Source organism: Gracilinanus agilis, chromosome 3, assembly GCF_016433145.1.
Source record: "Gracilinanus agilis isolate LMUSP501 chromosome 3, AgileGrace, whole genome shotgun sequence".
In the NCBI taxonomy this organism is placed as follows: Eukaryota; Metazoa; Chordata; class Mammalia; order Didelphimorphia; family Didelphidae; genus Gracilinanus; species Gracilinanus agilis.
The window spans coordinates 649552590-649565577 of NC_058132.1; the positions used below are offsets into that span (position 1 = coordinate 649552590).

At 49.5% G+C, this 12988-nt stretch overlaps 1 protein-coding gene across 1 annotated transcript in view; it reads right to left on the minus strand.

The window, feature by feature from the left end:
* The window catches only part of LOC123242023 (ciliary rootlet coiled-coil protein 2-like), a 129112-nt gene that overhangs the window by 50469 nt on the left and 65655 nt on the right, over window positions 1-12988 (minus strand). Inside the window, exon 23 of the mRNA XM_044669518.1 lies at window positions 1382-1525. Coding sequence (XP_044525453.1) covers window positions 1382-1525 — 144 coding nt within the window. The remainder of the gene's footprint in view (window positions 1-1381; window positions 1526-12988) is intronic.

Consider the following 12988-nt stretch of genomic DNA (forward strand, 5'->3'; position numbering starts at 1 on the left):
GAGAGAGAGAGAGAGAGAGAGAGAGAGAGAGAGAGAGAGAGAGAGAGAGAAGAGAAGAGAGAGACAGAGAGAGGGAGAGAGAGAGAGAGAGAGAGAGAGAGAGAGAGAGAGAGAGAGAGAGAGAGAGAGAGAGAGAGAGAGAGAGAGAGTCTCATTTGGTTGGAATACAGAGCAGCCCCTCTCCAGAACAGGATTTTCTTGTCCTGAGCCAGAGTTCTAACCAGAAATCCTCCTCTCCTGCCTGAGACTAGCAGCATGAGACAATGAGCCTTTAAATCACGGGCCACGGGCTTGTCGGGCTTGGCGCTGGAAGAGACCCATAGGGGCCATCTGATGAACCCTTTTATCTTTCAGATGATTAAAAACAACAACTTTGTAATTGATGATGTGAAAATAATCCAGGTCACTGCTCTGTGCAATAGAGGTTCAGAGTTTCCTCTATGATGCTATTCTTGTTTTTCTTTGCATGTTGAAATGTTTATGTTGATGATTACTCAGAGGCCCTTATGTAGCACAGAGAACAGACTGCTATATTGGGAATCAAGAAGACCCGAGTTCAAATCCTGCCTCAGATGCTTACTAGCTGTATGACTCTGGACAAATCACTTAATTTTTTTCTCAGCCTCAATTTTTTCCTCTGTAAAATGGAAACACTAATATACCAGCCCTCTCAATGGGTTGTGATGATGATAAATGGAGGTAATATACGTAAAGCATTTTATACATCTAAAGCACTACATAAATGTTATTAAGTTCACAATGAAAATAAAAATTTGCAAAAGAAGGAAGTTGAGTTGCAAAGGAACGAAGTATTCCAGTGGCTCACTTCTGCTTTCCAGTCATCTAATATGCACTAGATGAGTTTATTTAAACTAATGGTTATTTTCTTAACCATTATTTATTGTTCAGGTACACGTGGGAGCCATTTTTGACAGTTGCCTTCTGCCATTTTAGGATTCCGATTTTCTCCTCCCTCCCTTCCCCCGCTTTCCCGAGGAGGTAAAGAGCCCGATATAGGTCATATCAGTACTTTCACACCACGTATATTTCCGGATTGCTCATGTCGTGATAGAAGACACATATCCCACATACAGTAAAAATCTCATGAAGGAAATAAAGTGGAAGATGGCCCGCTTTGCTCTGTGCTCAGTGTCCAACATGAATTATTTTGCTAACTAGGTACAAGTTCAGCTATTTTCATACTGCTGAAGGGACTCTGCTTTGAATTTGGGGGTCTCTTAAATTTCGGGGTCCTAAGACAAAGGTCCTGCTGCGCTACCCTCGTTTGACCTCTTCCCCATCACTCACCAGCTCTGCCACCTTTCCATGTGTCCCGGGAAGGGGGGACTTCTCTGCCAGGCAGAGGAACGCAGCCACTCACCTCTTTGTCGATGGTGCTCTTCTCTCTGACCAGTTCCTTTATTCGCTGGTTCAAGGCCTTGGCCTCTTCCTGGTGGGTCTCCATGGAAGCGTCAAACTGGACTTGGAAGGCCTTCAGCTCTTTGCCGATTCTGGCTACTGTGTTCTGTGAAGGACGAGCAGGAAGGAGAGAAGATGGGATGTCTCTGAAGCGTGGCATCGAGCTGCTTCTGCTCGAGGTGGGGATGGGAAGGGTTCTTCTTTTCGGAGAAAGCTAGGGAGGACTGGGGAGGGGGGAGGCCCCTTGTCCAAGGGTCTCATGCCTCTGTAGCCCAACTGCGTTTGGCTTAAAGCAAACAGAACGATGCGCCAGAGTTGTGGGAAAAGCACTCGATATGGTTATCAGAAGGTCTTGGTCAAACTCCAGTGCCGCCCAGTTCTTTTTGTTATTTTCAGTTTTGGTTGGTGCTTTCTGTTGTTAGGTCATATCTGTTTCTGAGTGTGCCCCTCTCCATCCAACTCTGCCCAACAACCCTGCCCTTTAGCAAGGATTCAAAGAGAGACAGGAAGTCAAATCTGGCCTCCAATAGTTCCTAGCTATGGGACCCTGGGCGAGTCACTTAACCCCTGTTGCCTAGCCCTTACCGGTCTTCTGCCTTGGAATGAATACTTTGAATCGATTCCAAGCCAGAAGACGAGGATTTAATAAAATGTCATCGAGAGAGCAGAGTGGCTCAGTGGATAGAGAGAACCAATCCTGGAGTTGGAAGGACCTAGGCTCAGATGCTTCTTAGCTGTGTGACCTTGGACAAGTCATTTAACCCTGTTTGCCTAGCCCTTGTCCTTCTGTCTTAGAGTTGTTAGTAGGACAAAAAGCAAGGGTTACTTTTTTTTTTAAAGAGATAGAAAAAAATTAACATCTGCCCTTGACTCTTCTGTGATGTGGGGCATATCATCTCACTGTGTTGGGTCTTGGTAGTGTCTTGGACAGAGCATTGACTATGGAGTCAAAGATTCTGGGTTTGGATTCTGGCTGTGTGACCTTTGGCAAGGAAGTCCCTTCCCTTCCTTGGGATGTGGGAAAGGTGTGTGTGTGTGTGTGTGTGTGTGTGTGTGTGTGTGTGTGTGTGTGTGTGTGTGAGTTTTCTCAGGTGTAAAAGGAAGGGGACCTCTAAGGGCCCTTCCAATCTCTAACCCTCTACCAGTCTTGCTGGCCTGCAGGACTCCATGAGGGTGGCACAGACCATAGGCAGTGTGTCTCCATTAGTAACCTCGATAGGCGCCATATTGTGTAGTGGACGAAGAGGCACACTCCCTCTGAATCAGGGAGATCTGAGTTCAGATTCTGCCTCGCTACTTACACTGGGCAAGTCAGTCCTCTGAGTGCCCCAAGCAGCTACTCTCCCTCAAAACAGCTACAGATCTGTGTTGGTCCAGAAGATTTCCTCCTGGGAGCTCCCTCCACTGATGGGATCACAAGTGGTGGGAGGAGGGAAGGCAGTCCTAGAAACGTAAACTCACTAGATCACAAGCTCTTGCAGGCAAGGGCTGTATCTCATTTCATCTTTGTCTCCTCAGAAGGGTCTAGCCTTTGAAGGGCAGAATGAAGTCATCTAGCACTTACATCCCCTCTTCTAGGTCATCTTCCCCCATTAGTGTGACCTCCTCGAGTGCAGGGATTCTGTGTCTGTATTCCCAGCATTTGGCACAAAGCCTGGCACATACATTGTTGAATGACTGATCTTTACTATCTTCCTGTGATAGAAGAGGAAACTAAGGCAGACAAAGATTAAGTGACTTGCCCAGGGTCACATGTGTCTGAGATAGATTTGAATTCAGGGCTTCCTGACTCCAGATCCAAGAGCCAGGGAAAGGAGGTAAATAGGTGAAAGCAGAGAGCCGTCCGTTTCTTTTTTTTTTAATACTTAAAAAAAATTTTTTTTAAACCCTTAACTTTTGTGTATTGGTTCTTAGGTGGAAGAGTGGTAAGGGTGGGCAATGGGGGTCAAGTGACTTGCCCAGGGTCACACAGCTGGGAAATGTCTGAGGCCGGATTTGAACCTAGGAACTCCCGTCTCTAGGCCTGACTCTCCATCCACTGAGCTACCCAGCTGCCCGAGCCGTCCGTTTCAAATAAAATATTGTGAAAATGTAGAGAAAAAGGAAGTCAGGCCAGGGGGGAAGGGTAACCAATGGGCAGCCCATCTGCTGATTTTGTGTGTGTGACACCAAGCATATGGGGGGGATCTCATGCAAAGTCTTTGGAGGGCAGGGACAGGAATCATGCAGGATGAGCAGGCTTTGAAGAGTTAGAGGCATCTGCAAAATCGAGGCAATCCTGGACCCCTTGGAGCATCTGAGGCCTCCCAGTACCTCCTTAACCTTAACAGCCTGGCTCCCTCCTCTTTTCAGCCTCACGGGACACTCTTCTTCTTCCTACACTCGGGGATCCAGCCAAGCTGGCCTTCTCTCTGCTCCTCACACACGTATCTCAACTCCTTGTGTTTGCCCTGGCGGTGCCCCATGCCTGGAATGCACCCTCTTACCCACTTCTGCCCCATAGCTAGAGTTCCCTTTTCCTTCCCAGCTCAGCCCAGGCCCCACTTTCTTTCCCCCACTTCCAAGATCTCGTCCCCCCAAGTCCCTGGGCTTCCTTTTCTTTCTCTTGATTCTCCGCTGCTTGTCTCCCCTAGAAAGTGTGAGCTCTCGCTGAGAGGGGATTGTTCCCTTCATTGTGTTTCTCTTAGCAGCAGGGAGCACAAAGGAGGCCCTTAATAAATGCTTCCTGTTGACTGATTTATTGCCCAAAGCAGGTGTGTCATAAATATTTGCTTTATGGAACTGAATTATGAGGGGACGTGCCAGCTGAGTGGGAGCTCCAGGCGGACGGAGAGCATTTCAATATCGATAATAACCGAAGATTGAATCTGGGGCCAAGTGAGCCCAGAGCTCGGGCAATGGGCCACGTGAGTCAGATCTTCCGGGATTGAGGGAAAGGACAAAGCGATTGGTTTCACCCATTGTCTTTGGTCAATCCCAGATTTTCCTTCCTGCTTTTCCAGTAGAACTGACTGGAATTCAGAGAATCATAAAAGGTAGAGATGGAACATGACCTATTACATCATTCAGGCCCCTTTTACTCCCACCCTCCCCCCCCTTGCCAAGGAAGCATCACTCCCTACAGGACAATCCCCCATGGATCGTCTAGACCAAGTATGAATAACTCCAGCTCTGTCCTTGGAAGGTTATTCCAGACTCGTTGACCTTATTGTGGAGAAATGTTCCCTAATGTTAAACTCAAACTTTATCTTCACTAAGTTTCATGCCATTATTTCCCCCTCGCTGGATCTCGGGTCTCCTGAACTGCATTTCTTTTGTGATGTTCAAGCACTCAGGCCCTTTGGACAGGCAATAGGAATGGAGACGGGAGGAGGTGGCAAGTTTATGTTGGCTGTTGGAGAGAGATGGCATACGGTGGAGAGGTCCCAGGATGATAGGACACCATTCCTTAAGGCCAAGTGCTCGTTAGAAGAACCCTCTGGGCACTGGGAGAGTCATTCTTACAGGGTTCTAATACATGGGATCCCATGACCTAGGGCAGTGATGGACAAACTTTTTAAAGAGGGGGCCAAAGGAAAGGAAATGCTCGTCTGTCCGTCTGTTTCTAAGGCGACTCTTTCCAAGTTTCATTGTATTGTATCCTACCCATTGGATTCATCAGATTAGGAAGAATGTCTGTGGTGGGATAGAACATTTCAGGGGGCCATCGTTTGCCCATCACTGACCTAGGGAAAACCCAGACCAGATGGGCTGGGAAGCAATTATGAACAAAACTGGGAATGGTTCCATTGAGGGAGAAAAGAGAAAACCATCTGTCTGAGATGTGGATGCACAGGGAACTCATGAACCCTTCCGAATCTACAGATGGAAGATGGAAACAAGCAGAAAAGAGGAGTAGAGTCCATGGAGAATGGTGCCAGGCAGCTAAAACTTAGGATGAGCTCAACCTGGTGAGAAACATCGAGGGATGTGTAACTGTTTTGGAAACTAGAAGGAGAAGCTTTGAGAAAGGGCAAGGATGATGACTCTGGGGAGATGGGCTGGAAAAAGACAAAAGATGGCGGCCAAAAGGCCGACCAAACCGACTATCCCTTGGCTTCTGTTTCCTCTACTATCCATCATTAGATTTGGACTCCGTCAGAATGTAAGCTCCTTGAGGGCAGGCCCTGTCTTTCTTTCTTCCTGGCACTAGTCAGCACTTAATAAATTCTTCTTGGCTTGTTAGTAGGGAAGGGCAGAAGCACAATGACCAAGAAGAAATGGAAACTCCAGAGCCTAGTGTGATAGGGTGTTTCAGAAGGATCGCACCAGCCAGAGTTGGGTTCAAAGAGTCCAGGATTAAGGAGGTAGCCATCCCCCATCCTCTGCCCTGGTCAGATGGCATCAGGAGTATGGATAGGTTCTGGGCATCCCCTGTTTAGGAAGGAAATTCTCAGGGCTTTGAGTTTGAAGTGGAGTGGAGAAGCTCAGGGAGATCTTGATAACGGTCTTCAAGCATCTGAAGCTATTATGTGGATGCCAGATTAAACTTGTTCTCTTTGGCTCTGGGAGGCAGAACTAGGAACAATGAAGAGAAGCTGTCAGCAGGCAAACTGATTTCCATTATCCTTTTCAGGAGAAAAAGAGCATGTGGAAGGATCCCCCTGGGACAAATTTATGGAAGTATCTGAATGAGAGCCAGACAGGGTGAGAAGGCAGGGGTGGACTGAGATGCTTTTGAGAGCTTAGGAGAAGCTAGAGAGCTCAGTGGAGAAACACTGGGGTTAGGATCAAGAAGACCCGAGTTCAGATTTTGGCCTCACACTCTTCCTGGTTGTGTGACCCTGGGCAAGTCACTTAACCATTCATTCACCTCAGTTTCCTCATCTGTACAAGAAGGGTAGTAATATCACCCAGGGTTGTTGCGAGGATCAAATGAGAGAATGATTATAAAGCTCTTTACTCTATGCCTGGCACACAGTAGGCACTATATAAATATTAGTTATTATGATTATTATCTCAGATTCCTCTGAGTTATTACTGTAAGAATTAAGCTGCCTCAGAATTGAAGGAGCTGCCTCTAGAAAGAGTGGGCTTCAAAGGTATGGTGGTCATCTGTTGGGCTGTTTTGGAGGGATTCTTTCCCAGGTGTGGGTTGGCTGAGTTGATCACTGAGTCTCACTGAGTAGCTGAAGTTCTGTGATGATAAGTGAGATGGAGAGATGGTCATCTTCAAAGGATTCCTCCCTCCCAGGGGACCGAAATCATTTACAGATGGGAATACTGATCCATAAATTGTGGCCAGCACGAGAGTTACTGAAGGACTGCCCCCAAATGCACCTGTGGCCATCACTGCCTCCCTGGATCGCGGTGGCGCCCACTTTGGGAATCACTGTTCCAACTGATCAATGGTTTCAAGAAGGGGAAGAAGGCAGATTTTTCAAACAACAGGTTGGTGATTTCGCCTTTGGTTCTTGGTAAAATTCTAGAATGTATCGTTAAAGGGGTGATTTGTGATTCCTGGAAAGGCCAGTGGTGATCACTGAGAACCAGCATGGGTTCTTCAAGGACAAATCAGGGGAGACTATTCTCATTTCCTTCTCCAATAGGGTTACTAGACAGGAAGAGTAGAGGAATGCTGTTGTTCCAGGAAGCCATCTGACAAAAGCTCGGAAGGTATTTGTTGGGATAGTGTGGAGAGATATGGATGGATGACAGTTTCCTGGCTGAGTAGCTGGACCCAAAGAGTGAAGATCGATGGAGAGAAGCCTCTGGTAGAGATTTTCCATTGGCTCTGACCTTGGTCCTGTTCTGTTCAACATTTTTAATGCTGATCTGGATCAAGGCAGAGACGCTAATACCCTTATGAAGTTGACTGATGACAGCACTGGGGGAGATAGCTAAAGCTTTGGATAACAGACCTGGGATTAAAACAGATCGCAAAAGGCGAGAGAGATGGAAAGAATCTAAGAAGGCTAAATTTAATAGGGATGAAGAGCAAGTCCTACAACTTGGCTTAGTTTTAAAAATCAGCTATTCAAGAACAGGAATTCTGGTTCATGTGAAAATAATCTGAGGGTTTAGTAGCCTGGGCAAAGCCAGTACAAGTCAAGATTCTGACACGATGGCAGCCAAGCAAAGTTAAGAGGATCTGAGGCTGCCTTCCTAGATCCAGAGATTTTGGAACTGGGTGTTTAAAGTCCTTCCATGCCTTCCCCTGAGTACCATGCTCAGCTCTGGGGGCCAGATTTAAGGAAGAATATCAATCAGTAATGGGTGACCAGGAGAGCAGGGCTGCTCCAAACCTGGCTACACCAGGATCAGTTGGAACAGTGATTCCCAAAGTGGGCGCCACCGCCCCCTGGTGGGTGCTGCAGCGATCCAGGGAGGCAGTGATGACCACAGGTGCATTTGGGGGTGGTGAATAACTGTAAGGGGGCGGTGATAGTATGTGACAGGGGGCACTAAGTAATATTTTTTCTGGAAAGGGGGCGCTAGGCCAAAAAATTTAGGGAACCACTGAGTTGGAAGAATGGAAGATTCTTCAGCCTAGAAAAGGCAAGAGGCAAGACTTCCTTGGGATATAAATGCCAGCTGTCCTCAAGCATTTGAAGGATTGGGACCCCAGGTTATTAGGTTGAGAGCTGGAAGGGACCTCAGAGGCCAAGTTCCTGATTTTACAGATGAGAAAACTGAGGCACAGGGGTCACCCAGGCAGTATCCGGCTAAGGCACTACTATAATATGGAAGAAGGAGGAGACTTGTCTGATAACCCTCAGGGAGCAGAATCAGGCAGAAGCCGCCAAGAGGAAGATTTTTGGCTCAGTCTAAGGAGAAACTTCTTGACAGTTGCTAAGTGAATGGTATGTGAAAGGTTTAGGACCCGAACCTTTATGGTTTTTCTTTCTGCAGACATAAAACATTTTTGCTGTAATTGAGAGGGGATAATCAGCCCAGCTTTGGGGTGAGGCACAGTCGACCTGGGGGAGGATGGCAAACTGTAACCAGCCCGGCCCCCTCCCTATGGCACCATGCCACCATAATGTCTCCCCATTAGAATGGAAATACCTTGAAGGCAGGAACTGATTCCCTGGTATTAGCACAGTGCCTGGAATACAGCAGGTGCCTAATGAGTGTCTACTGGGCAGAACTAAATTGACTTCTACCTGCCTCCAGTTGCCTGAAATGGAAGAGTCTAGACCAGTGATTCCCAAAGTGGGTGCTACTGCCCCCTGGTGGGTGCTGTAGTGATCCAGGGGGGCAGTGATGGCCATGCTTCTTTTGTATTACATTCTATTCTGAGTTCAATAAATAGTTTCATCATTTCCAGGGCACTAAGTAATATTTTTTTTTGATGAAATTTTTTTTTAAATTTTAAACCCTTAACTTCTGTGTATTGACTTATAGGTGGAAGAGTGGTAAGGGTAGGCAATGGAGGTCAAGTGACTTGCCCAGGGTCACCCAGCTGGGAAGTGTCTGAGGCCGGATTTGAACCCAGGACCTCCCATCTCTAGGCCTGGCTCTCAATCCACTGAGCTACCCAGCTGCCCCCAGTAATATTTTTTCTGGAAAGAGGGCGGGAGGCTAAAAACGTTTGGGAACCCCTGGAGACCTAAAACTATACTATCAGAGAAGCAATGTGTATAGTGGAGCAAGAATCAGGAAGACCTGGGCTCTTATACCCCCCCCCAGACACTTGTGAGCCTGCCCAAGGGACTTAACTTCCTGTACCTCAGTCTCCTCATCTTCAAAACGAGGGGCTTGGCTGGAATGACCTCTGAATCTCTTCCAGCTCGAGATTCAGGATCCTATATTATTCCCAGAACTGCTAGAATGCTTCCCCCCAACTAGATCTGAACAAGTCACTCATCTTCTCACAAGCCTTCAATGGATCCCAGGTACCGTAGTTGGGCATGACAGATCTTCCACAAACTGGTGCCTCCCTCTTCTTCCTGCCTTATCTCTTATTACTTTCTTCCCTACACCTTATACATCAGAGGTAGTGGAGCCCAAGGACAGAAGGCTCGATTGGGGTCAAGAAGATCTCAGTTCAAATCCCATCTCTGACATTTCTTAGTTGTGTGACTAAGGCAGGTCATGTAGCCTCCCTGAGTCTCAGTTTTCTCATCTGTAAAATGGACATAACCATATCTAGAATATCTGCTTCCCAGGTACGTTGCAAGTCTTAAATGAAACCATCTCTGTGAAACATTTTTAAGAAAGGTTAATTATTGTCCAGTCAAACTAAGCCATTCACTCTTTCCTCTCTATGTTCCATCAATTGCTCATATCTATAGATAAGGCTCACACTGGAATTTGCTCATGCCCAGAATGCCTTTGCCTCTGCCCAATCTCATCTGTTCAATTCACATCTTTCCTTGAAAGCTCAGCTCAAAGGATACCATATTGAAGAAGCTTCCTCTGATTGCTCCCATCTAGAATGGCTTTGGGGGCAGGCAGGTGGCACCATAGAACAGAGTGCAGGGCCTGGAGTCAGGAAGACTCATCTTCATGAGTTCAAATCTAGCCTCAGTCATTTACTAGCTGTGTGACCTTGGGCAAGTCACTTATCCCCATTTGCCTCAGTTTTTTCATCTGAAAAAATGAGCTGGAGAAGGAAAATGGCCAACCATTCCAGTGTCTCTGCCAAGAGAACCCCAAATAGGCTCATGAAGAGTCAGACAACTGGAACAACTGGACAATAAGGAATAATGGCTTTTACTCTCTAAGTCTTGCAATACTTTGCTCTCTCATATTAGAGCCAATTGTGTACCACAGAATGGCAGCGGAGAAGGAAATGACCGAATTGCATAGATTAGAAGTTCCACGAGGCACAGGAATGTGTCTTTTCTTTTTTAAACTGTTACTTTCTGTCTTAGAATCATTACTGGGAGGTTTTGGGTTCAAATCGGCCTCAGACACTTCCCAGCTGTGTGACCCTGGGCAAGTCACTGAAGCCCCACTGCTTAACCCTCACTGTTCTTCTGCCTCGGAACCGATACTCAGTATTGACTCTAGGATGGAGAAGGGCTTAAAAAGACCAGGCCAGGCGGGTGCCCAAGCTTCCATCTGGGCTGGAAAGTCTTCCCCACGGTGAGTGAATCCTTAGCGTTTCAGGGATCATGGCTTGGCCCCCCCCATTTGGATCCCCCAGTTCAGGCCTCAGGGGGGCATGTGGTGCCTGCAGAGCCTGGGGAAGTTGGGCTTCCTGGGCCTCTGCCTCGCTCTGGCCCTCCGAGCCGCCTCCTCCCTCTGCTTCCTCCTGTCTCAGGCCTTCGAACAGCCACGTCCAAAGCCGGAGGGTATCGGAACCAGGGTCCAAGGCCCCGGGCGAGCCGCCTGCGGGGAGAGAGCCGGGCACGAAGGGGCAGAGCCAGGGAAAGAGGTGTCTGGCTGCCAGGAAGGCCTCCCGCTTGGGGCCGGGGCACCCCCCAAAGGGCTGATTGGCCTCCTGCTCGGGCGGGGGTCACGGCGAGCCGGCCGGCCGAGGGATCGTCTCCGACTGGAAAGTGGGACGAAAGAGTAAAAACAAAGCCGTAAACCGTCCTGCCGGCGACTGGGAAAGCTCAGGGCGGAGGAGAGGCCTCCGGACGCTCCGGCCAGGGCCGAGCCTCCGCCTCAAAGGTCACCGTCTGGGCTGGCCGTGGGGATTCCTCACAGAGCACGGCCCGGAGGCCTCCAGGAAGCCAGAGCTCTTAGGCAAGAGCGCCGGGCTCTGCGGCTCCTCCTCTGGGGCCAGAAGCTCGTCTGCTGGGCCGCTGGCTCCGCCGCATCCCCGAGGACCGGCGTGGAACTGGACGAGGAAGCCAGCAGCAGCCCGGCCAGCGCCTCGTTGCAACATTCTTTCCCCTCCAGAGAAGGCCGGCCTTGCGGTCCTGAGACAGGCCTCCCTCTGCCCACACTGGGGAGCCTCGGCCTCCCTGGGCCTCCGTTTCCTCCTCTGCAAAAGGGCCTCTCAAGTCCGGCTCTTACTCGATAATTCCAGGACCGTAAATGAGTGCGAAGCAAACAGCAGTTTGTGGGAAGAGCGAGGCAAGAGGCAGCGGCGCGGACCAGGAGGAGCCTCCCTTGGGAGGGGCTCAGCACCGGGGGTGGCACCCGGCAGGGGCTCCACGGAGGACTGGCTGACTGGAAGGCAGGCGAGCCATCCAGGCTGGAGGACCGAGAAGCCGGGCGTTTGGAGGGCGCAGGAAGGGCGACTGTCGGCAAAGGAGACGGTCCGGCAGTGGGAACGTCCTCGCGGTGCTCCTCTCGGGCCCTGTCTGTGCTGCACGGAGGGCAGGCCGGCCTCGTGGCCCAGCCCTGGGGTCACCCTCGGAAGCTCGTGCCAAGCAAGGACCCTGCGCTCTGGAAGACGATGAGGATGTCCAAGGAGGGCCCAAAGTCCGGCCGGCTCACCAGGATTTCGGTCCTCCGACGCCCCGTCCCGGGCTCACATCACCTTCCTGTGCCCGCCGGGAGGACCGAGCTTTGTGGAGGCTGCTGGGAGAGACGACGGTGCCGTCCCAGAGCGAGAAGGCCCTCCGCCCAGGCCTGGACTTGCTCCTTCCGCTTCGGGACGCTCCAGGCTCACCCAGCTTTCTCTGCCTTCTCAACCTAAATCTGCCTCTCATGGCTCCAGGCACGAACGCGAATCTCAGCCTTCCCCCACATCGAGGCTTCTCTTATCTCACAGACGAGGAAACTGAGGCTTAGAGAGACCGACCTGCCCAGCGCCGCGCCATTAGCCAGTGTCAGGATTGGAATCTGAGTCCTTTTGATTCCAGCTCCGACCCTCTTTTCAGTAAACCACCCTCCCTCTTCAGCCTCAGTTTCCCCTGTGAGAAAACGGGAGAAATCACACGTGCTGCCCACCTTCCATGGGCTTTGAGATCCTTGAGGAGGCTTGAAGAGTCACGTAAAGCAGAAGAGGGAGTGTGCGTGGGCTGGGGCTGGCCGGGACACCCCAAAGGGTTAACGATGGAGAAGGAAGGCAAAGGCCCTTCAGGTGCCCAGGCCGTGTCGCCGCCTCGGACAGCAGCCCCTTCTTCCCCGTGGCCCAGAGTGTTTAGAAGACTTGGGGCTTTTGTTTATGGCGGCGAGGGGAATGGAGCTTGTTTATTTGGGTCCTCTTGTGGTTTCTAAGTAGTCTTTCCAATTCAAATGCTTTTCAAATGTGTTCGGGTTGGATTTAAAAAAAATCTCTTTGTAATTGCCTGTTTGCTTTAAATTATTTTGACCCCCCTCCAGTTTAGTGACTTCCTTTGAACTGATCTCTCAAGTGAGTTAAACCCAAGTGATCTCATGCATACATTTATTTCTCTTTTTTTCTTGGATTCATTTCAATCCAATAACCATTTCCTAAGCCTCTACTAAGCGCCAGAGACCACGCAAAGCACAAGGGATGCAGAGTCGAACCCCCCAACTGTCCCTTCCCTCCAGGAGCCCATCAGTGGGGAGGGAGGGGGAGGGGACACAGTGTGAACACCAGAAAAGCAATACAGAGTCATTTTAAGCAGGAGAGAACAGTCACAACTAGAGGATCACTCAGTCGGTTATCAAACCCTTTAAAGCTCCTCTTGTGTGTGTGTCAGATTCTTCCTAGCTGGGT